Genomic DNA, 23,315 nt, shown 5'->3' with positions numbered 1-23,315 from the left:
ATCCTCACCAAAAAGGTAGAAGAGTCAGGGCAAAAGCAGAAGGTACACATCATAGATACTATCAATGGGGGCTTGTGCATATCTTACATTAGTCAGCCAATTGGTAATCAGTGGAATGTAGAACATGATCATCATCACTACCCTGAAGACATGAACTATGTGTCTAATTATGGAGGCCAGAGACATGGTGGTCAGAATTGGGGCCAGCAAAATCAGTCGTCCAGCCAGTCCAGCCACAGTTCAAAATGGGAGGAGGTATAAGACCTCCTAACAATATGGCACCTTATCCAAGGCTACAGGGATATAACAATCAAAATCAGCAGCAGGGGTATCACCCTCCTCAGCAGCAGCATGGTGGACGACAGGAAGATGGGTTTGCTAGACTTGAGGTAATGATGCAACATGTTATTGGGTCTAATGCAAAAATTAGTGAAAGAGTAGATGCACATGATTCAGCTATCAAGAATATTGAAGTGCAGATGGGCCAAATTTCGATGTCTCTAAACAATCGTCCTCATGACATTACCTACAGACACTCAAATAAACCCAAAAGATCAAGGCCCAAAGCAGCTGATGGCAGTAAGTCTACAGAATGGCAGATATTTAGACGTGGAGCAAGAGAGGGCTCGAGAAAGCAGACAGGCTGAGACACTCATACCAGTGCCCATTGAGCTAGATGAGTCAACGAAATTGACAGAGGTGACAATCCAGCCTGCCCAAGAAGAACATAACATTCAGATTGAGACTGAGAAAGAAGCTGAGACAGCCCAGGAACAAGTAGTTGAGGTGGCAGCTGATAAAGAGTAATCCCAAATCATTGGGAAGAAGAGACCTCCCCCACCATTCCCTCGGAGGCTGGCCAAGTACCAAAAAGAGGAGCAATACAAGAAATTCTTGGAGATGCTAAAACAAATCCAAGTAAATATTCCATTGATAGATGCATTGAAAGAGATGCCTGGGTATGCAAAAATGATGAAGGACTTGATGTCCCGAAAATTCGATTTCCCATAGTGATTCTTACTCAGACTTGCAGTGCAGTGACGACTAGACCAATTGCGGAGAAGCTATCTGACCCAGGGAGCTTTACAATTCCCTGCACTATTGGTAATTTTGCTTTCGCTAAGGCACTTTGTGATCTAGGGGACAACATAAATCCTATGCCCCTGGCGATTTATAAGAGGTTGAGGATCGGAAGAGCTAGACCCACCTCTATGTTGTTGCAGCTGGCTGACAGGACTGTAAAAAGACCCTCTGGTATCCTGGATGATATGTTGATTCAGGTAGGGATATTTGTGTTCCCTACAGATTTTGTGATCTTAGACTGCAAGGTATATGAAGAAATTCCCATAATTTTGGGAAGTCCTTTCTTGGCCACTGGGAGAGCTCTCATTGATTGTGAGACTGGGGAGCTCAAGATGAGATTGAATGATGAAGAGATAACATTCAATGTGCAAAAATCTATGAGGCGACCAAGTTAATTCACCAATTGCTCTCTTATTGATGTCGTGGATGTAATTGTGGAAACTGATGATGAGATGCTGACTATTGAGGACCCTCTTGCTACATGTCTGATGAATTTAGATGAGGTGAATGGAGAAGAAATGGCAGAATGGGTATTGGCGTTAGAGGGTAGAGGGTTATGGGATAGAACTCTTGAATTTGAGCCCTTTCACTTGGAAAATAGAGAAATTCCTCCAGCCAAGCCATCCATTGAAGAACCACCAAAGTTGGAATTGAAGCCATTGCCCACCCATCTCAGGTATGAGTTCCTTGGTCCTGACTCCATATTACCTGTTATTATCTCATTTAGTTTGTTAGACGTGCAGGCACAAAAACTTTTGCAGCTACTCAAGGAGTGTAAGACTGCCATTGGGTAAACCATGGCAGACATTAAGGGGATCAGCCCCGCCTACTGTATGCATAAAATTCTGCCGGAAAAGGGACACAAACCTTCCAAGGAACACCAAAGAAGGCTGAACCCAAACATGAAGGAAGTGGTGAAGAAAGAAGTGATAAAGTGGTTAGATGCGGGAGTCATTTTCCCAATCTCTGATAGCAGCTGGGTTAGCCTAGTGCAATGTGTGCCTAAGAAGGGTGGCATAACGGTGGTCAAAAACGATAACAATGAACTGATTTCAACAAGAACCGTCATGGGCTGGAGAATTTGCATGGACTACAGAAAGTTAAATCTGGCCACCCGAAAAGACCACTTCCCACTTACCTTCATTGATCAGATGTTAGACAGATTGGCAGGGAGGTCACACTTCTATTTTCTGGATGGGTACTCAGGGTACAATCAAATCTCCATTGCACCAGAGGACAGAGAGAAGACTTCCTTCACTTGCCCATATGGCATTTATGCCTTTCGGAGGATGCCCTTTGGCCTATGCAATGCACCCGCCACATTCCAAAGGTGCATGATGTCCATATTCACTGACATGGTAGAGGACATAATGGAGGTATTCATGGATGATTTCTCAGTGGTGGGGAACTCATTTGATGAGTTCCTTATAAATCTGACTCGTGTGCTAAAATGGTGTATTGAGACTAACCTGGTTCTTAATTGGGAGAAGTGCCATTTCATGGTACAAGAGGGCATAGTCTTGGGGCACCGGGTGTCAAGTAAAGGAATTGAGGTGGATCGCGCTAAAGTTGACGTGATAGCAAAGCTTCCACCTCCAACTTCAGTCAAGGCAATAAGGAGCTTCCTCGGGCATGCCGGTTTCTACCGGAGATTCATAAAAGACTTCTCAAAAATTGCCAACCCTCTCTGTAAGTTGTTAGAAAAAGATCACCCTTTCTTGTTTTCTGATAATTGTAGTGTAGCATTCGAGGAGTTGAAAAAGAAGCTAGTCATAGCACCCATCATTATTGCCCCCGACTGGGAGCAACCATTCGAACTCATGTGTGATGCCAGTGACTTCGCAGTGGGAGAAGTGCTGGGACAGCGGAAAAACAAGCTAATCCATCATTCTACTATGCTAGTCGAATCTGAGTGGAGCCCAGTTGAACTACACTGTGACTGAGAAGGAGATGTTGGTTGTGGTGTTTGCTTTCGACAAATTCAGACCGTACCTGATTGGTTCTAAGGTAATTGTATACACTGATCATGCAGCTCCCAGGTACTTGATTGAGAAGAAGGAGTCTAAGCCGCGCCTAATTCGTTGGGTGCTGCTACTACAAGAATTCGACCTTGAAATTTGTGACCGTAAGGGCACAGAAAACCAAGCCGCTGACCATCTATCACGACTTGAGGGAGCTGAAAACTCAGTTGAGGTTGAGGACATTCTGGAAACCTTTCCAGACGAGCAGCTGCTCGCTACTAGTCTTGAGGAAGTACCATGGTATGCAGACTTTGCAAATTACCTGGCCAGTGGTATAGTTCCCTATGACCTTTCCTCTGTACAAAAGAAAAGGTTTTATCGTGACTGCTGCATGTATTATTGGGATGAACCTTACCTGTTTCGAATATGTGTTGACAATATGATCCGGAGGTGCGTCCCCGAGATAGAACAATCTTCTATTTTGCAGGCATGTCATGCATCGGCGTATAGTGGGCATTTTGGAGGAGTCAGGACAACTGCGAAAGTGCTAGAGGCCGGTTTCTTTTGGCCAACAGTGTTTAAAGATGCGCACCAATGGGTGAAGGGCTGCAATGAATGTCAGCGAATCGGGAACATTTCCTGTCACCATGAGATGCCCATAAACCCGATTCAAGAGGTGGAAGTGTTTGATGTCTGGGGGATTGACTTCATGGGACCCTTCGTCAGCTCCTTTGGCAATAAGTACATACTTGTTGCTATGGATTACGTGTCCAAATGGGTAGAAGTTGAAGCATTGCCCACTAATGATACAAGAGTGGTGGTGGGATTTTTGAAGAAGAACATATTCACCCGTTTTGGGACCCTGAGAGCGATTATCAATGACGGAGGCACCCACTTCTATAATAGAGCCTTCGAGAAGTTGCTAGTAAAATATGATGTATGCCACAAGGTGGCTACCCCTTATCATCCGCAGACCAGTGGACAGGTGGAAGTGTCTAATAGAGAAATAAAGAGTGTATTGACCAAGACTGTAAACGCCACAAGAACTGATTGGGAGAAAAAGCTAGATGATGCACTCTAGGCTTATAGAACTGCTTTTAAAACACCAATTGGTATGTCACCATATAAGTTGGTGTTCAGGAAGGCCTGCCACTTGCTAGTGGAACTTGAACATAAAGCTTGGTGGGCACTGAAATAGCTAAACCTAGACATTGAGGCTGCGAGCACAACGAGAATCATTGAATTGCATGAGCTTGACGAGTTATGACATCTTGCTTTCGAGAGCACAAGGTTGTACAAGGAAAGAATGAAGAGGTTGCACGACTAGAATATTGTTGAGCGACATTTCAAACCCGGGGACATGGTATTGCTCTATAACTCAAGATTAAGGTTATTCTCGGAAAAACTCAAGTCACGATGGTCTGGGCCATTTTGGGTGGTCGAAGTATTCCCTTCAGGGGCTGTAGAGATTGCCTCAAAGAAAGACTCTCACACATTTAGAGTCGATGGGCAGAGATTGAAGTTATACATAGGCATGAAAGAACCAAAGAAGTGTCAGAGATCCACCTGACGGAACAGAGGTCGAACGAGCCTTAAATGCGCTTGTTTGCGTCGTGCCGCGATGTTAAATCAAGCGTTGCGTGGGAGGCAACCCACGAATGTTGTTGTTAGTGTTTTCTTATGTAACTTCCTTAAAAAAAACTAGGCAGCACCGTGACCGCGACAAGACCATAGTGAGAGGCGAGTATTCTGCCTCACATCGCCCAACCCACCGCGACCGCGGTGAGACGTAAGTTTTCTGCCTCGAAAATTTTATTCCACTGCAGTGGACGCTAGGTTCGTTTATTTTATATTTTTTCTTTTCTTTTTCGTTCTTTTCCTCTTCTTCTATTTTTGCCCCTAATCAACACCCCCCCCCCCTTAATAAAACAAAAGAAAACACCTGCCTCATACCCCTATTTCTCAATCTCTCTCTCTCTCTAAACCCTAACTCCCCAAATTCCCCCTCTTCTCTTCCTTCTTCTTCACTCACACTACTCCCCCATCTCCATTCCTCTCACTCCTTCCTTCATCAAGGTATGCAACTCACCTACCCCTATCTTTTCTTTTTGTATTTTGTGTTGTTGTATGATTTTTAGTCATTGTATAGTGATTTTTAATTGTGTAGTAATTTTTAGTAGATTTTTGTTAGTTTTCTTCTTGTTTTCTTTTGAAATTCGTTTTTAGACTTATTGGTGAAGGGGCTGTTTGTATAATGTGGTGGTAAGGTGGAGGTTTGTGGGTGATTGCACTAATTGTTGTGGGGTGTAATGGTGTAGTCGAATTTGTGATTTGGGGGAAGCGTTGATGTATCCATATGGGCTATGTGTATGAAGAAATTGTCTTGCCCACAAGGTGTTTGGGAAATTGCCCCAATGGAGTTATAAGGGCTAATGTGACATGGTTGTGGTGAAGTATGAGTATCCACCCATAGTCACACATTTCACACACTCGCTAATAGGCGTTTCTCTGTTTGACATGTACAATGAATCCATCTAGGAAGAGACGTAACACCGGGTCCTCGCTAGTGGACCGGGAAGCTCCTCGAGGGCTAGGGGTCAAGCCAGTGCACCACAGTTTGACAATACCAGGTTTGTCTCTAAACCGGCGGAGGATAGGTACAATGCAAAGGCAGCTAAGAAATTGCTACATGAGGTACATATTGACCGAGAAGCCTTAGAGCTGGAATGCCCGAATATTTTCAATGAGTTGAGGAGGTGTCAGCTGGACATCCTCTTCGAGGTACCGGAGGAAGCCAATGTTCATATGGTAAGAGAGTTCTATGTTAACTGCCCGGAACACGAGAATAGGGTTGTTACTGTGTGCAATACCCGGGTAAATGCATCTATCAAGGCCATCCGCAGGGTGTACCGGCTGCCAATGTTCAGGGGGGAAGTTGATGCCTATCGTACCTTTAGCCGATCAAGTGCCTTGTGGGCAACTCCTCTTGAAACTATCTGTGTGCCAGATAGAGATTACATATGGATAAAGCACAGGATCACACTTAACTCCCAGTTTCTCAATTGGGAGGCTAAGTGTTGGCTAACAATTATCAACAGTCGGCTGTTGCCCTCCAGCAATATGACCGATGTCAATCTACCACGAGCGGCGACGATTTACTGCTTCATGGGCCACAGGAATTTTGATGTGGCACGGCTCCTCTATGATGAGATGCTCATTAGATCACCTGAGCTGCTCAAAGGCTTCTACTTCCCTTCTCTAGTCAACAGGCTGTGCCGTCTTGCTAGAGTCCCTGAAGACCCTAGAGTTGATGGGAAATTGCCACTGAAAAGCCCCGTTCCTCGCAATGAAAATCAGAATTCGGATAGAGCCGGTGGTGAATGTTGATGAATCGGATGATGAATCAGATGATGATGATGCTGAGGCAGCTGAGATCCCAACACCTGCAAGAGTTGATAAGGCGGTCCCTTCACAACCCCGCCGTAGTACCTGCATGACAGCCCTGGAGCAGGACATGGCTGGTCTCTGCACTTCTGTCACAGACTTGGGCATCAGAGTTGACACTCTAACTACTCAACAGGAAAAGTCGGAGAAGAAGATTATGGGATGGCTTCGAGCGCTAGGATGAGCATGCCACCTCGATCCTGGCACCGTCTCTGATCAGGATTGATCTTCAGGAAAGTCCCCTTCCTTACTCTGCTCTTTATTTATTGACATGGGGACATGCCATATTTTTAAGTGTGGGGTGGGGGATGGCTGTGTTGTAAATAAATTGTGTAACCTGCATGATGTTGCTTTAATTTTGTTGCTTTATTTTTGTTTGATTAGTAGGGTAGGATCATGTAATTAACTTTGACTTAGCCCAACGACGGACAACTTCGACAGGTCTCTTGAGGGACATAAGTTGAACAATATATATATATATATATTCTTCCTGATGATGGATATTTGAGACCGTTCTTGAGGGAAGTTAGTCTAGAGAAATACCAAAAAGATTTTTTATTTTATATTTAGGTAGTATAGTAACTCCCCCTTGATTTTTCTTTGGGCCACGGTTCTTTTCCAAGGTTTTAACTTGAACCGGATGTAGGTAGTTTTTGTTTATTTCATTTTTTTTGTTTTAGTTAGCATCGATGGGCTAAGAGCTGAAATAGAAAGAGAATCCCTTAGCGTTAGTACACCTGAATACAATCGACACTAGAGTGTAATGCCTAGTCTCAATGGTTGACTCTGGCAAAAAGTGCCTTAAAGTTGTATGTTTGTAGCTGACTTGAACACTCAAAAGAGAATGTCTTGATAAATCAATCCGGAGTGAATCATTTGCCATGTGTGTGTGAGCTATACTGTATTCTATGTTTTACATTTGATGCCTAGAACATGCCCTGTGTGTTTGCAAAGTGAAATAGTAGCTTCATTCAGTCTTAGAAGTGATATAGGCATTTCTTTATTAAGCCAGATATATATAACGTAAACCCACCTGAATGTAATACATCTTAGTTAACTCCGTTGAGCCTATAAGCCTGTTTCTTTGGCAGCCACATTGCGAACCTTACCCAATGGTTTGAATAGCCTTCTGTTTGAACCCTTTTACCTCCCATGAGCACTTGAATGGCCTTGACATATGCAAAAGTTAAAGTGTGGGGTGGTGGTTTGATTTTGAGTGGAGCCAATGAAATAGAGGAAAGGTGCAGTTTTGAAGAATGAAGGAAGAAGCACCACGAAAAAAAAATTGTTTGTGAATAAATATAGTAGTTGATGTGAGCACGTGATTTTTGTTTCACGGGACAATCGCTCCAAAAGAAATGAAAAATAACGACAATTGATCCTGTTGTACAATTTTTTTTATGGCACTTCGTTAATTATTTATGACCTTGGCCCATTTTTACTTTATTAAAACAAAATACAAAAAAAAATGTACGTGTCATGCATAATCTGAACCGTAACATGGTATAAATAGAAAGGCATAAACAGACATCTTTGTCCGTGATTTTGTTTTGTTTGATTTTACCTGTTTTGAAATATCTTTAGTGTGTGTGCAAATAATTGTATTGAGTGTGTATTTAATTTTAATTTGATTTTTGCTTAGTTTTGTTTTTAAAATAAATAAGAAAAAGAAATAAAAATTAAAAAAAAAAGAGAGAAAAAGATCCTTTCTTCTTCCGGATTGGGCCAATTTATTAAAATTGGCCCAAACAAACAGCCCAGAACCAGGCTTGCCCGGCCCTTGTCCAGTTGACACCAAAGACGTCTAAACGACGTCGTAATGTTTGAGCCTGATCTGGGCCGTTGATCTCAGATTGATCAACGGCCAAGATCACATTTCCCATAACCCACTAATGGCCCCGACCCGTTTCCACCCGGACCAACCCAAACCCTTTACCCTCGAAACGACACCGTTCCACTTAAGCCCTCAGATCCAGACCGTAGACCTAGATTGATCTAACGGTTGAGATCAACCCACCCATTCCATATATAAGCCTATAACCTTACCCTGCCCCCCCATCTGATACCCCAGCTCCCGTCTTCAACCTCATCCCCATCAAACCCTAGAGCCGCCCCTGTATCCTCCACCATGAAAACCGGCGGCATGAACGCCGGTGACCTCGCCCTGAACACCATAGAACCCCCTCACCACCCTGAACATAGACCTGTTGACCGTTTAGTTCGAATCATCCTCTAGGTCCTCGAATCTTCATTTGAAGATTCGAGTCAAAACTCGATCTACACCGTTTAACCCCAGCTTCACACCAGACACTCCCCAGACCCCCCTCGTGACCAAACCATACTTGGTTTGGTCCGAATCTGATCAGGGAAGCATGAATCCCAGATCTGAGTTTTGGAACTTTGTGATTCTTTGTCACTGGTCCGTGTTTTGTTCGAGCCAAAGAAATTAAGGCCTAATGGACCTTAATCGAGGTGTTTCTCATCTGAGAAACACTTCGATTAAAGTCCGTTCAGCCTTAAGAAAGGTCTGTCCAAATCCGAGTTCAAAACTTTTGATTTTTCGAGTTTTAAGGTGAGTTTGCTTTCTTTCCTTTACTTGTTTTAGTCCGTGTGATTTGTTTTAAAAGCTGTTCGTGATTGTTGAAGTCTGTTTTGTTTTGAGTTTCTATTAATTGTGTCCTGTCTACTTTGCCTGAACCCTTGTTGTTTGATTAAGTGTCCTTTTCTACTTGTCCTGATAGTGTGTATGTATGTATTTGTTGAGCAATTAGTTGAATTCCAAATTTGTACTGATTAACTGATTCCTCGAAGCACAATTCTGCTCAGTCAGTGTAATGCGAACCTTGTCGATACTGTTAAATGTTTGATTTTTGGTTACGACTGTATGAGTTATAACTAGTATAGTCGAGTCGACAAATGTCGTCAATTAATTTCAGTAGTTCAAATGTTAACGATTGCACCTGTTGCTTGCTGCAACTTTGTTTGAATCAAAGTAAGGATCAAGTAGGTTCACTTATAGTTGCTATATTTGAATCTGAGGGTAGATTGTTAATTGAAATCTGAGTTGATGGCATGTGCACTTGTGCACAGCATGTGCATTGTGCACAGCCTGTTTCCTGCATAAAAGGGCTTTGGATTTAAAAATGGTTTGACAGCATGTGCTGTCAGACTACATCCTGCTGCCCATGCTTGCTTTTAGTTAATAAAATGGGAAAGTTTAAGTCTGCCAGGGGAATGATGGGGTTAATACTTAATTAGCTAAAGTGGAACTGAAAATGGAAGGCACATGGGAGGGGTATGGTGATAGTCTAAATAGGCTGTTAAAAGGGGTAATGCGAAGTCTTATAAAGAGAGGATTAGAGGTCAGAGAACCCAGAAGAGGGGAGAGAAGAAAAATACACACACTGTGAGGAATTTTTGAAAGAGAGAGTTAAAATACATACAGATATATATACATACAGACAGAGCATACAGAGATAGAGAGAGACACTGAGAGGGAACATCTGAGAGTTCAAATTCTGAAAACAGGAACTGGAAAAGATTTCTTTTAATAACTTCAGTATAATTTCAAAACTGAAGATTGGTTTTAGATTTTGGAAAGAAAGGAGATAGAGGGTGGATATACAGAAAGCAGAAACTGTCTTTTCTTCCTGCTAATTGTTCGATTCCCAGTTTGTTTAACCTGTTTCAAATAAGTGCTGATTTCCCCTCAAGTATCAGCTAGGTTTATTTTGTTTTGGTTCTTATTGGTTTGCCTTCTTTTGGAGTTGGACCGTTTGAATCCTGAGCCCACTTCTCTGCTTGTTACTGTCATTTTTGTTGCCTCTGCCCATTGGCTATAACTGCATCTTGCACTGGAATTTTGTTTCTATTTGGTTACCTGCTGCTGCTGCTGTTATTTGGTTTCCTGCTGCTGCTGACCTTTCCCTGTCATTCTCTTCTTCCTCTTTGCATTTCAGCATTCCAGGTACACATTTCAAATCCTATGTGGGTGTAAACTGTAACCGTTCGAAAGCATGAAATGAAAGGAATTCCAAGAAGTTTAAATGTCTGTCTGTAATGCTCGTGGTCTATTGCTCCTTTCGTATGAATTGATCAGTGTATAATTCAATAGTAAAAATGCCAGTTAGTTAATGCTTAAGCTGAGTTTTAGCCTCTTGTATCTTAGTTTATAGTTGTTTGTTGATATGGGTTAAGTAATGGTGTGGTACGTAGGATGTACAAATATTTGACACAGTGACTGATCAGATTCTTGTTTTAGCTATAATGATATGCATAGGATAGGATACTTCCACCTTACACAATGATGTTCTGTTTTATTTTAGTTTCTTTCGTCAAAACCCGCTAGGCAGTATATAGGAGCGCGTTCGAACCCCCAGTGATAATAATGCTTAGTGGGTTAATTCCCTTAACCTAGCCTAAATGAGTCTAGTTTGAATTCAATTCAAGAGATGTTTTGGATATGAGCATAGCATTTGTCACGTAATTTCTTTATCAAAGTAGAACATTTCTCATAAAAGTAGGACGTCTTTTACTTTACAAATAACTAATCAGAAATTGATAAGATTTAGGCCCAAAGCATATACTTGAATTGACATGTATCTTCTTTCTTCTATTTTAGATTGAACATAGTTAGAAATGTAGCCACTTTAGGATATCCTTTTCTAAAATAGAGGCGAGCCTCGCCAAACAAAAATGCAAAATTGCGTGGCCCTCAATAAATAACCATAATAATTATTTAGAGTCCAGGATAGGCCGTTTAGCGAATTTCATGGCCTTCCACAAAAATAATAACGCGTTAGACTCTTTAGGCGCGGCTTAATTAAACCATATTCTTAAATTCGGGTGCACATTGATGTGACCCAAATCCAAATCTCAACGAAGTCCAAATGTGTTGACGATCACGGGCGCATTGATTGTGACGTGGTTCGAGATGCATTTTCACGACGTTGCAATTCTATAAAAATAAGTGATAATGATAAAAGCGGTTTAAACTTAATAAAAGCACGTAAGTCATAACATGTATTTAAATCAGATATTTAGCCATTATAACAATTTAAGCGACCGTGCTAGAACCACGGGATTCGAGGGTGCCTAACACCTTCCCTCGGGTCAACAGAATTCCTTACTTAGAATTTCTGGTTCGCAGACTTCATTTGGAAAAGTCGAAAATTTCCTCGATTTGGGATTCAAGATAAACCGGTGACTTGGGACACCAAAAGCCAAACCTTTCCCAAGTGGCGACTCTGAATTAAATAAATAATCCCATTTCGAATATTGTCACTTAAATTGGAAAAACTCCACCCGCGCATTTAACCCTTCGGGGCCGGGCGCGCAAAAAGGAGGTGTGACAGCTCTGGCGACTCTGCTGGGGACAATTAACCCAGAACCACTGGTTCAGGGTTCAAGAATTCGAGCTTAGAATAATTGTTATATTTGGCTTTATTATCTGATCTTTATTACATGTTTTTGCATAACGTGCTAAATGTTGTCTTTTACCGCTTTGATATTATCTGAACTGTATATAAACTGTGCCGAAACCCTTCTCTTCTTACCTCCGGGGAGAAGCTCGCTGGTCGAGACTCCCTATTCTGTTAGTGTCAATACCTGAAATAAGAAAGAGGTCGGACAAGTTACAAAGCCGGACGATCTCGCGGGTCCCCGGTACGTAGCCCCCTCCTCGACTCGAGTTGTCCGCTCGGGTACACAGTCTAGAACAAATACCCAGGTTACGAACCTAGAATAACTTGACTTCATGCCGGATCCCTAGTAGGAACGCTTATTTGCATCATGTTGCATTTGACTTAGGGGACTCAACACAGGGGTTGGGTCCGTCTAGGACAGGCAACCTGAAATGAAAAGACCATCATGCTGCATTCCTATCTGTTTGTGCATTTATTTGCTTCGGTTCCGCATGTCGACCGGTTCCTAAAAAAAAGAAAAATAGCAGCGTGGGGGAGATAATTACTTATTTTGGAAAAACAAAACCAATGTTCAAGTATTGTCAAAACCTCGCCGGAATTTTTCTAAAAAAAAAAAAGAATAAAAACAAAATTTGTCTTCTTAGTTTGAATTGTTAAAAAAAAAATACAAAAAAAATCTTTCATGTCCAAAATCAAAAAAAAAAGAAGGTATTTATTTAAAAGTAAAAAAAAATGGAAAATTCATAATTCAAAAAATGTGTTGTTTCTTTTGTAGTACCCCTTTTATAAATTCAGACTTATAGTCCAAATATTGCCTAAAAAAAATTAAATATTTTCTTTAGTCTTTATCTTTTTTTCAAAAATAATAAAAAATACTTATTCTTGATTTCTAGGTTTATTTGATTTTCTCTATTCATGATATGCCCGAACTACGCCGGTTTGATTCTCACCGGATGTGAGATACGTAGGCAACCCTCGTCGGGTTCAACCCCATTTTTCTAAATAGCCAAAAATCAATAAATAAATAAAAAAAATGTGTCAAATTTTTAAAGAGTCGTAAATAAATCGGGTGACGCTGTTTTGTCATAAATAGCCGAATGTTCCCGAAATGGACGCCGGAAGGTTGACTTTGCACAAATAGCCACCTTTGGGTCTTGTTTAGCATTTTTATCCAGTAGACCCACACAGCCTTAAAATCTTTGCCCCCGAAATGTTTAAAGGCCGTGTTTAAAACTCGATCCCCTCTGTAAAAAAAAAAATGAGTCAGTTCGTTTTGTTAAAATCACCTTAATAAATGTGCAGGATGAGCACGATGCGAAATGAACATTTTTCAATAATGACCAAAATCCCTGTCAAGTTACGGCTATGGTGGAATGATCTAGGTGTTGAAGGACAAAATGAGGTTAAGAAATATCTGAAAGGTCTTGTGGGTTTATTGGAAATCCAGCCTCGGGGAGATATCATAAGAGCTTTGGTTACCTATTGGGACCCGGCGCACAATGTTTTCCATTTCTCTGATTTTGAACTCACCCCGACTTTGGAAGAAATGGCCGGATACATCGGGAATACTGAACTTCCCTTGAGGGAAAAATACTTGGTCGCCCCGAGAGTCGTCACGGTACATCGGTTCCTGGATTCATTGAAAATACCTAGAACAGTCCACAACCCGGATCTAGCAGCCGGATTCTGTACTCCATGCTTCATATATGATAGGTACGGTCACGAGGGGGATTCAATAATCCAATCAACAAACTGTGCAGCAAAGGAGTTCGTCAGAAGTGGGACGAGCACAGACGGGTAGCGTTCATGATAATATTCCTGGGCCTTCTGGTATTTCCAAGGAAAGATGGAAACATTGATTTGAAGATATCTGGGGTCGTCAGCACTTTACTCACGCAAAGTGACAGTACTCTCGCGCCTATGGTGGTATCCGACATCTTTCGAGCTCTCACAGCTTGTAAAGCTGGGGGAAATTTCTTCGAAGGTTGTAACTTGCTCCTACAGATATGGATGACCGAGCACCTCTGCCATCATTCCGAGATTTTGAGCCATGGTTCCCCGGAAAAGACCCGCATAGAAGAATCTTACACGAGAACCAAAGAGATCATTTTGCCCAAAGGAGTCCTGGCATGGACCTCGTTCTTTCAAGCTCTTACCGCCAGCCAAATACAATGGACGTTGGGATGGTTGCCCGTTGATGAGATCTTATATATGTCGGTGGCTAAAACTCATTTCTTGCTGATGGGGCTTAAGAGCATTCAACCTTACGCACCCGGCCGAGTTTTGAGACAGTTCGGAAGATGCCAGACAGTACCTCATGAGGAATATCTTAGCGCTCAAGCAGTTGAGATAAGTCCTAACGGACAGTTCCCAGAAGCAAAGATTCGCCAAATCTGGAATGAGTGTCAATATTTGAAATCAGATACTTGCGTGCGGGATCGAGCCAAAGGAGAAACGGCGCCAGGTTACCTTGCATGGTATAGAAGGGAACTCGAGCATGAAAGGCCAGCTAAGAGACCCCACATCCGGAATTTCACCGAGTCATCGCAAAGGCATTGGGATTGGTTAGCAAAGGAAAGAGGCTATTGTGCCGAAATCAGCAGGTTAAAGCAACAAGTAGAAGGCATGAAATACGAGCACAACGTGCAAATTGCTACCGATCTAGGAGAGCGGAACAGGTTAATTCAAGAAAATGAAATGCTCAGAGCCCAGATCAAACAGATAAGGTTGGATGCAGATAAACAGCCAAGGCGTCGATCAGACGAGCACCTGATAAAAAGGCTAAAAAGCGAGATCAGAGAATGGCAAGATGGTTTGGAGAAATCTGAAAACGTCATAGCAGAGCTCAAAGCACAGTGGGATACAAGAGCAGATAAGCATCGTCGATACCTGAATCAATTGGAAGACGACCACGAAAAAACTGTTGCTAAAATAAAGAGAGAGATGGCTGCACTTGAGATCAAAGCAGCTAATCAGGCCAAGGATTTCCAAATAGAGAGCGGATACTGGTACGACTCAATAGCCCAGATGAAGTTGGAAGTACGGCGACTGAAGCATCAGCATATACAAGATGCTCAAGTATTCAAGATATGTAGCGATCAGATAAAATGCCTACTCATAGAGAAGAAGCAAGCCAGAGATAGGATCAAGGCCATCGCCCATGCCATCACCAGACGATGTCTACGATGCGAGAACATGTCCAGCATTACCGTCCTCTCGGCAGTAATGGGTTATGTTAAGCAGACTATGCATGAGCTGGAGCAACTTGAGAGGGATATCACGCCTAGGACCGCGGTGAGGCCGAACGATGCCCCGCGGACACCAATTTTCAAAACCATAATGCGTTCATAGTTCAAATCTGTATCTTAGCATCTTCTGCTCGTTTTTCCCATCAGGGTGATTTTTAGTCTATTTTGAATCTAGGTTTATTTTCAAAGTTCGCTTTTTCTTTTGCAAAATGTAGTTTGTAATAGAACATTCCAACAATAAAGAGGTTGTTTCTTTTACGATCATCTGTGTTTTTCGAACTACGTAATGATCTGATTCACGTAGGCAATCCTCATCGGATCCGGTCGCATTTCTTTTACTGCAAAATAAAAAAAAACATAAAAGAAAACAAAAAGAAAAAAAAAGAAAAAGAAAAGAAAGGAAAAACTAATAAAAGGAAAAATGCCGGAATGACGCATGCTCTCGTAGCAAACATATAGTAATCCACTTAACTGTATAGGTGCATCATGCCCAACGTGAGATTAACTATCTGTTATTTGCTACAAATTAACCGTGCGTTTGTCGTTGAGTATATCCAGGGTTTTTGAAAGGACGGTTGGTTTGGTGAAAGTCTGGCCTCGCACTCATATTTCACGAGGTCAAGGAGAAGTGTTCAACTACCTGTTGTTAGGGCCAGAAGCAGTACTCACACTTACTTCACCAGGTCAAAAGGGAGTGTGGAAATGTCTTCAGAAATGCCATTGCTAAACGATCCCTGTTTCTGAGGAGAGCTCAATCTCAGCCGTCCTCACACCTGAATCCGCAACTGCGGAGGAAAATAGAATCCTGCGGCTCCGCATGTTGGAAATGCTGGACGACTGGAATAATGGGAAAGAGCCGCCAAGTGTCGTCCCCGGATTCCCTGAATTATTCTCCAGATCAAGTGGGACTTCTAATGTCCCCATAAATTATCCTGCTACCCCATTCGGGTACCCAGCCACCTCAGCCTTCTCTGCTGGATCGCCTTCTGAGCCTCATCCCCGAATGTCGGCCACTGATGCAAGCATGAACATCTTTACTGCATCGCCTTGCCCGGTTACGGCACAACCTACCACATACAAGCCAAGCTTTGACTCATCCTCTTTTACATTCCAAGCACCATCGTTCTCAATGGAACCAACCAGGTTCGCTACCAACACTAATCCTCTACCGCCTCAGTGCGAGCTTGCACCCGGGCAGGATCAGAACCCCAGAATTGCAGAGCAAAATGAGATTGCCAAGAGAATGAGAAGCCTTGAACAAAGTTTGAAGAACATGCAAGGATTGAGCGGACAAAAGAGCGTCTCTTACGCCGACCTGTGCATGTTCCCTCATGTGCACCTGCCAACGGGTTTCAAGACCCCCAAGTTCGAGAAATACGATGGGCACGGTGACCCCATTGCACATCTTAAGAAATACTGCAACCAATTGCGGGGAGCCGGCGGAAAAGAAGAACTGCTAATGGCATATTTTGGGGAAAGTCTAGTAGGGATAGCTTCGGAATGGTATATGGATCAGGAAATGTCCCGATGGCATATATGGGATGATCTCGCCAGAGATTTTGTAAAACAATTCCAGTATAACATCGACATTGCGCCAGACCGAAACTCTCTGTCGAATTTGAAGAAGAAGCCTTCAGAAAGCTTTAGAGAGTATGCTATTAAGTGGCGTGAACAGGCGTCGAGAGTGAAGCCTCCCATGGATGAAGTGGAAATGGTCACTACCTTTCTCCAGGCTCAAGAGTCTGACTATTTCCAAAACATGATGTCGGCCATGGGTAAGCCATTCGCGGAAGCGATCAAGATTGGAGAGATGGTGGAAAATGGGTTGAAAACGGGTAGGATTCTGAGTCAAGCAGCCATAAGGGCAACCTCCCAGGCCGTCCAAAGCGGGTCCGGAGGAACGACAAGGGGGAAGAAGAAGGAAGAAACGACTATGGCAGCCTCTGAAGCAAGGGAGTATCGTCATCCCAGGCCCCATTTTCCGGAAAGAGCCCCACAACACTACTACCCCCACTCAAATTTGGCATATGCTCATCAACCTTATATGGTCATGAATGCCCAACCTTATAACCATCCACCACAACAAGCCAACCGAGGCCCAGCTCCACCTCCCAGAAATCAGCCTCCTTACCGCAACCACTATAACCCACAACCCCCGCAGAATAACTACCGCCCCCAGGAGCCACCTCGACGGCGGACTTTCACGCCCATCGGTGAACAATACTCTACTTTGTTCCCTAAGCTAGTCCAGTTGGGTTTCTTGCAACCAATTCCCCAAACGAGGCAAAACCCAACATCGCCTTCTTACAAAGCCGGAGTCAGATGCGCCTATCATTCAGGAGCCGAGGGACATGATACAAACGACTGCTGGTCATTGAAAAGAGTGGTCGAAAATTTGATAGAGCAGGGGAAAATAGTGCTAAGGGACGAAGAGATCCCAAATGTGACTAACAATCCATTGCCCGCTCACAATAATGGGCCGCTGATCGGAATGATTTGTGAAGACAAAGAGTTCGACCCTGCTCTGAAAGCCATAATTGCCATTGTCGACACGGGGAAGAGGCTTGAAATAGACCAAAAACCAGAAAAGGGGGAGGAGGCCAAGGCTATAAAGAGCAAGCCTGAAAAGAAGGTGGAGAAGAAAGTGGTACCAGCAAAGGGTGGAGTTCTTTACATACCACGAGGTCAAGCCGAGAAGACGCAGAACTTCGGAATCAAAAAGACAAAACCTATGTACGTGCCGAAAGGGGCCTATGTGGTCCGGGGGACGATTCAACCACCTCGGCCGAATGAGCCAGTGGTTATCGGACGCGTGCCACAAAAGCCAATGACCAACCCGTCCACAGTGCCGTGGAATTATCAAAAGACTTTGGTTGATGTACAAAGGTAAAGAGGTCATGGGAGAACTTCCAGAAAATACTTTCATTGGAAGGTATTCAAATACCCAAGAACTGAACAACGCCACACAAAGGCGCTTCCCGCCAAAGAAGCCCGTGAGTGTTGAGGAAGCGGAAGTGTTCTTCCAACAAATGAAAATGCCGGATTACGAAGTGATAGATCAGCTGCGCAAGTACCCTGAGCAAGTATCCATGCTGTCATTATTGATGAGGTCAACCGAGCATCAAAAGATCCTGCTGAAAACCCTGAATGAAGCATATGTACCAGTTGAAACCTCGGTGGAGCAACTAGAGCAGATGACAGAAAGATTCTTCGCCGTCAACCAAATCTCTTTCAGCAAGAATGATTTACCCCCGGAAGGAGCAGCACACAACAAGGCTTTGCATCTAACAGTTAAATGCGAAGACTACTATGTCAAGCGGGTAATGTTGGATGGAGGATCAGGTGTTGACATTTGCCCGCTCTCCACGCTACAAAGAATGGAAATTGGGACCGGAAGAATCCGACCCAACAATGTCTGTTTAAGAGCTTTCGACGGTATCAAGAGAGATACCATGGGAGAAATAGACCTGTTGTTGGTCATAGGACCAGTCGAATTTCGAGTAACCTTCCAGGTAATCGACATGGACACATCCTACAATTTTCTCCTTGGCAGACCTTGGATCCATGCGGCAGGAGCCGTTCCTTCCACTCTTCACCAGATGGTGAAGTTCGAGTACGAAGACCGAGAGATCGTGGTCCATGGGGAAGATGAGCATGCCATTTATCGGGACCCATCCATCCCGTACCTTGAACCAAGAGAAGGAAGCGAACATACGGTCTATTAAGCTTTCGAGGTTGTACTGGCAGAGCAGCACGAAGAGGGAATACCCTGCCCCCAGCCTTTCCTGTCTAACGCCTCGTTTATGGTGGCCAAAGAGATGATCCGGCATGGATTTAGGCTGGGGAAGGGGCTTGGGCGAACCCTTCAGGGAATAACAGAACCCATTACTTTGCCAATCATCAAGAAACCTTTTGGACTAGGTTTCAAACCTACTCCAGCAGACGAAGAATGGGCAAAGAAAAGGAGAAAATGAAGGTTGGAAGTTACCTCAACCGCTGCCGAATTTATATGCAACTTTCATCAGGCCAAGGTACGCTGAAGAAGAAGATGATGAGATCTTCACAGATGAGGAAATCAAGGAGATATGTGGGGCGATGAGAGAGATGCTCTACAAGGTCCACATGGTTCAACCAGGTGAAGGCGCAAGCACTGCTGAGATGATGTACGTGGGACCAAATGCCAAACTCCAAAACTGGGAGGCCACGCCATTCCCGACTAGACGGAAGTACGGGTAGACCTATCCTGCCACCTTTCCTGTGTCGCAAGTTATCTCCAGGACATAACTTGAACGTTTTCTTTTTTGTTGTTGTTTTGAATCCCTAGTTGTAAACATTGTTGTCTTCCAACTTTCCAAAGAAAATAAAAAAAAATCATCATTGCTTTCCCATTCTTTCTGTTGTTCTGATTTTTATTATTTTTCCTTTTATCTTTCTTTTCAGTCCTAATAATGCGGCTTTAAATATGACATGCTTGCGGACTTCACGCCCAGATCACAATGAGTTATTTAACTGCGAATTAATGAACCCAGAACCAGAATATGATGCGGAAGAGGCTTTTAGGGAGATAAACCGAGAGTTGGAATATTTCGAGAATAAACCTAAGCCAAATCTGAATGACACTGAACCGGTAAATTTAGGAACCCCGGAAGAAATCCGGGAGACCAAGATAAGCATTCACACGGACAAGAAAACGCGAGAGGCGATAATTCAACTTCTTCTTGAATTCAAAGACGTGTTTGCTTGGTCATATGATGACATGCCGGGACTAGGTGTTGATCTAGTGGTTCATAAATTGCCGATTCATCCTGATTGTCCTCCAGTTCAACAAAAGCAACGAAAGTTCAAAACTGAGGTCAGTGACAAGATTAAAGAGGAGATCACCAAGCAACTGAAAACAGGAGTGATCCGAGTAGTCCAATATACAACATGGTTGGCGAATGTGGTTCCAGTACCAAAAAGGACGGGAAAACTCGAGTATGTGTAGATTACCGAGATCTGAACAGAGCAAGTCCTAAAGACAATTTCCCGTTGCCCAACATCCACATCCTCGTTGATAATTGTGCCAAGCACGAGATACAGTCTTTTGTAGATTGTTATGCTGGGTATCATCAGGTACTGATGGATGAAGAGGACGCCGAGAAAACTGCCTTCACCACGCCTTGGGGCACCTACTATTACCGGGTCATGCCATTTGGTCTGAAGAATGCTGGGGCTACTTACATGAGGGCCATGACTGCCATTTTCCATGACATGATGCACCAGGAAATAGAGGTGTACGTGGAAAACGTGATAGTCAAGTCCAGGACGCAGGATAATCACATCCAAGACTTGAGGAAATTCTTCGAGAGATTAAGGAAGTATGACTTGAAGCTAAACCCAGCCAAATGCGCTTTCGGAGTTCCGTCGGGCAAACTTTTGGGCTTCATCGTAAGCAGGAGAGGAATCGAGCTAGATCCAACTAAGATAAAATCCATCAGAGATCTACCTCCCCCAAGAACAAAGAAAGACGTGATGAGTCTGTTGGGCAGGTTGAATTACATCAGTCGGTTCATTGCCCAGCTGACAAGCACGTGCGAGCCCATATTCAAGCTGTTAAGGAAAGACGCGGCGATCATATGGACAGTTGAGTGTCAAGAAGCCTTTGATAAAGTCAAAGAATACCTTTCGAATCCCCCGGTCTTGGTCCCTCCAGAACCGGGAAGGCCACTTTTCTTGTATCTGACAGTCTTGGAGAACTCTTTCGGCTGCATCCTCGGGCAACATGACGTAACCGGAAAGAAGGAGCAAGCAATTTACTACTTGAGCAAGAAATTCATCGGCTACGAGGCCAAATACACTCTGCTGGAAAGTACATGCTGCGCTCTCACATGGGTTGCTCAAAAGCTGAGACATTATCTCCAAACCCACACTACGTTCCTCATAAGCAGGTTGGATCCTTTGAAGTATATATTTCAGAAACCAATGCCTACTGGGAGACTGGCTAAATGGCAAATCTTGCTTACGGAATTCGACATAGTTTATGTCACTCGCACGGCAATGAAAGCCCAGGCGTTAGCAGATCATTTGGCCGAAAATCCGGTCGATGAGGAATACCAGCCATTGGATACCTACTTTCCAGATGAAGAGGTAAACACCGTAGAAGTGATCTCGGAGGAAGCTCATGTTTGGAAGATGTTCTTTGACGGAGCCGTGAACGCCAAGGGTGTAGGGATTGGGGCAATATTGATCTCGCCTTCCGGTCAGCATTATCCCGCCACAGCTAGACTGCGTTTCTTTTGCACAAATAATACAGCTGAGTATGAAGCCTGCATTATGGGCATGCATATGGCAATCGATCAGGATGTCGAAGACTTACTGATTATGGGAGATTCTGACCTGATCATCCGGCAAGCTCAAGGCGAATGGGAAACTCGGGATGTCAAACTTATCCCATACCGACAACATGTGGAGGACCTCAGCAAGCGCTTTACATCAATAGAATTCAGGTACATTCCGAGGTGTCACAATGAACTGGCAGATGCACTTGCTACTTTGGCTTCAATGCTACCCTACCCGGGCAACGCCCACGTCGATCCTTTGGAAATCCAAATCAAGGAAAGACACGGTTACTGCAGTGTAATCGAGGCGGGATCAAATACGCAGCCTTGGTACCATGACATCAAGAGGTTCCTGAAGACGCAAGAATACCCCGAGCACGCTACTGGAGATCAAAAGAGGACCATTAGGCGACATGCAAGTGGTTTCTTTTTGAGCGGTGAATTGTTATATAAGAGGACCCCGGACCTCAATCTCCTAAGATGTGTCGATATCGAGGAAGCGAGAAAGATCATGCACGAAGTACACGCAGGTGTGTGCGGACCTCACATGAACGGGTATGTCTTAGCGAAGAAAATCCTTAGAGCAGGTTATTACTGGATGACCATGGAAAAGGATTGCTTTAGCTTCGTTCAGAAGTGTCATCAGTGTCAGGTGCACGGTGATTTGATTCATGCACCTCCCACGGAGTTGCATCCCATGTCTGCACCTTGGCCATTTGTCGCATGGGGCATGGACGTCATTGGACCAATCGAACCAAAGGCTTCGAATGGACACAGGTTTATACTGGTTGCCATCGATTACTTCACAAAATGGGTAGAAGCTGTCACTCTCAAGTCGGTCACTAAGAAAGCTGTGGTGGATTTTGTACACTCAAATCTTATCTGTCGCTTCGGTATTCCTGCGACTATCATTACAGATAATGCAGCAAACTTGAACAGTCACTTGATGGGAGATGTATGCGAGCAATTCAAGATAACGCATAGGAATTCCACTCCTTATCGGCCAAAAGCCAATGGTGCTGTGGAAGCGGCAAACAAAAACATCAAGAAGATTTTGAGGAAAACGATCCAAAGTTCCCGACAGTGGCATGAGCAGTTACCTTTTGCATTATTGGGGTACCGCACTACGGTAGGCACATCAGTAGGAGCGACTCCTTATCTTTTGGTTTATGGGACCGAGGCTGTAATACCGACAGAGGTAGAAATTCCTTCGCTTCGAATCATTGTCGAAGCAGAAATCGAAGACAGCGAGTGGGTCAAGGCTCAACTGGAGCAATTGACGTTGATTGATGAAAAGCGAATGGCCGCAGTTTGTCACGGACAGTTATACCAACGAAGGATGGCCCGTGCTTACAACAAGAAAGTCCGACCCCGGAATTTCGAAGTAGGTCAGCTGGTACTAAGGCGTATTCTGCCGCATCATGAAGAAGCAAAAGGAAAGTTTGCCCCAAATTGGAAAGGCCCATACATCATAAGGAAGATATTGCCTAGAGGAGCCTTGTATTTAGGTGATATCGAAGGAAATGACCCCGACACAGCGGTAAATGCAGATGCAGTCAAGAGATACTACGTCTAGATCATACTCCCGTGATCCTGACACATTTGAAAATGGCGAAGGTTTTATCCCCCACTACTCCCAAACACTACCTAATCCTCTCTACAAAAAAAAAGAAAAAAAAAGAAAACAAAACAAAACATTGATTGAGGCCTAAACTACGTTTGACTTAATTCCGAAAGGATACGTAGGCAGCCTCTCCCTGAGGTTCAGTCACACCAACAATAAAATCCCATCCACCCTGAAATTGAAACCGGGGCACGTCGAGCAGTTGAGAAGTTACT

The 23,315-nt window shown here is 43.7% G+C and overlaps 1 protein-coding gene across 1 annotated transcript; it reads left to right on the top strand.

Moving 5' to 3' along the window:
• The first annotated feature begins 275 nt into the window (after positions 1-275).
• Positions 276-1,877, top strand: LOC138887366 (uncharacterized). The gene is made up of 4 exons (XM_070169106.1): positions 276-579; positions 677-803; positions 938-1,328; positions 1,551-1,877. The coding sequence occupies exons 1-4, from the start codon at positions 276-278 to the stop codon at positions 1,875-1,877; spliced, it is 1,149 nt and encodes a 382-aa protein (XP_070025207.1).
• The last annotated feature ends 21,438 nt before the right edge of the window (positions 1,878-23,315 follow it).

This window comes from Nicotiana sylvestris, chromosome 3 (genome assembly GCF_000393655.2).
Source record: "Nicotiana sylvestris chromosome 3, ASM39365v2, whole genome shotgun sequence".
Classification (NCBI taxonomy): domain Eukaryota; kingdom Viridiplantae; phylum Streptophyta; class Magnoliopsida; order Solanales; family Solanaceae; genus Nicotiana; species Nicotiana sylvestris.
Note: the sequence above shows the minus strand (reverse complement) of the source record. Positions and strands in the feature narration are given on the sequence as shown.

Excerpts from the sequence above, each read along its gene's own strand:
- LOC138887366 (XM_070169106.1), top strand. The coding sequence starts at position 276 with ATGGCACCTTATCCAAGGCTACAGGGATATAACAATCAAAATCAGCAG. Across the intron at positions 580-676 it reads GCCCAAAGCAGCTGATGGCA|ATGAGTCAACGAAATTGACA; the intron begins GTAAGTCTACAG and ends CCATTGAGCTAG. Across the intron at positions 804-937 it reads GAGGTGGCAGCTGATAAAGA|ATGCATTGAAAGAGATGCCT; the intron begins GTAATCCCAAAT and ends TTCCATTGATAG.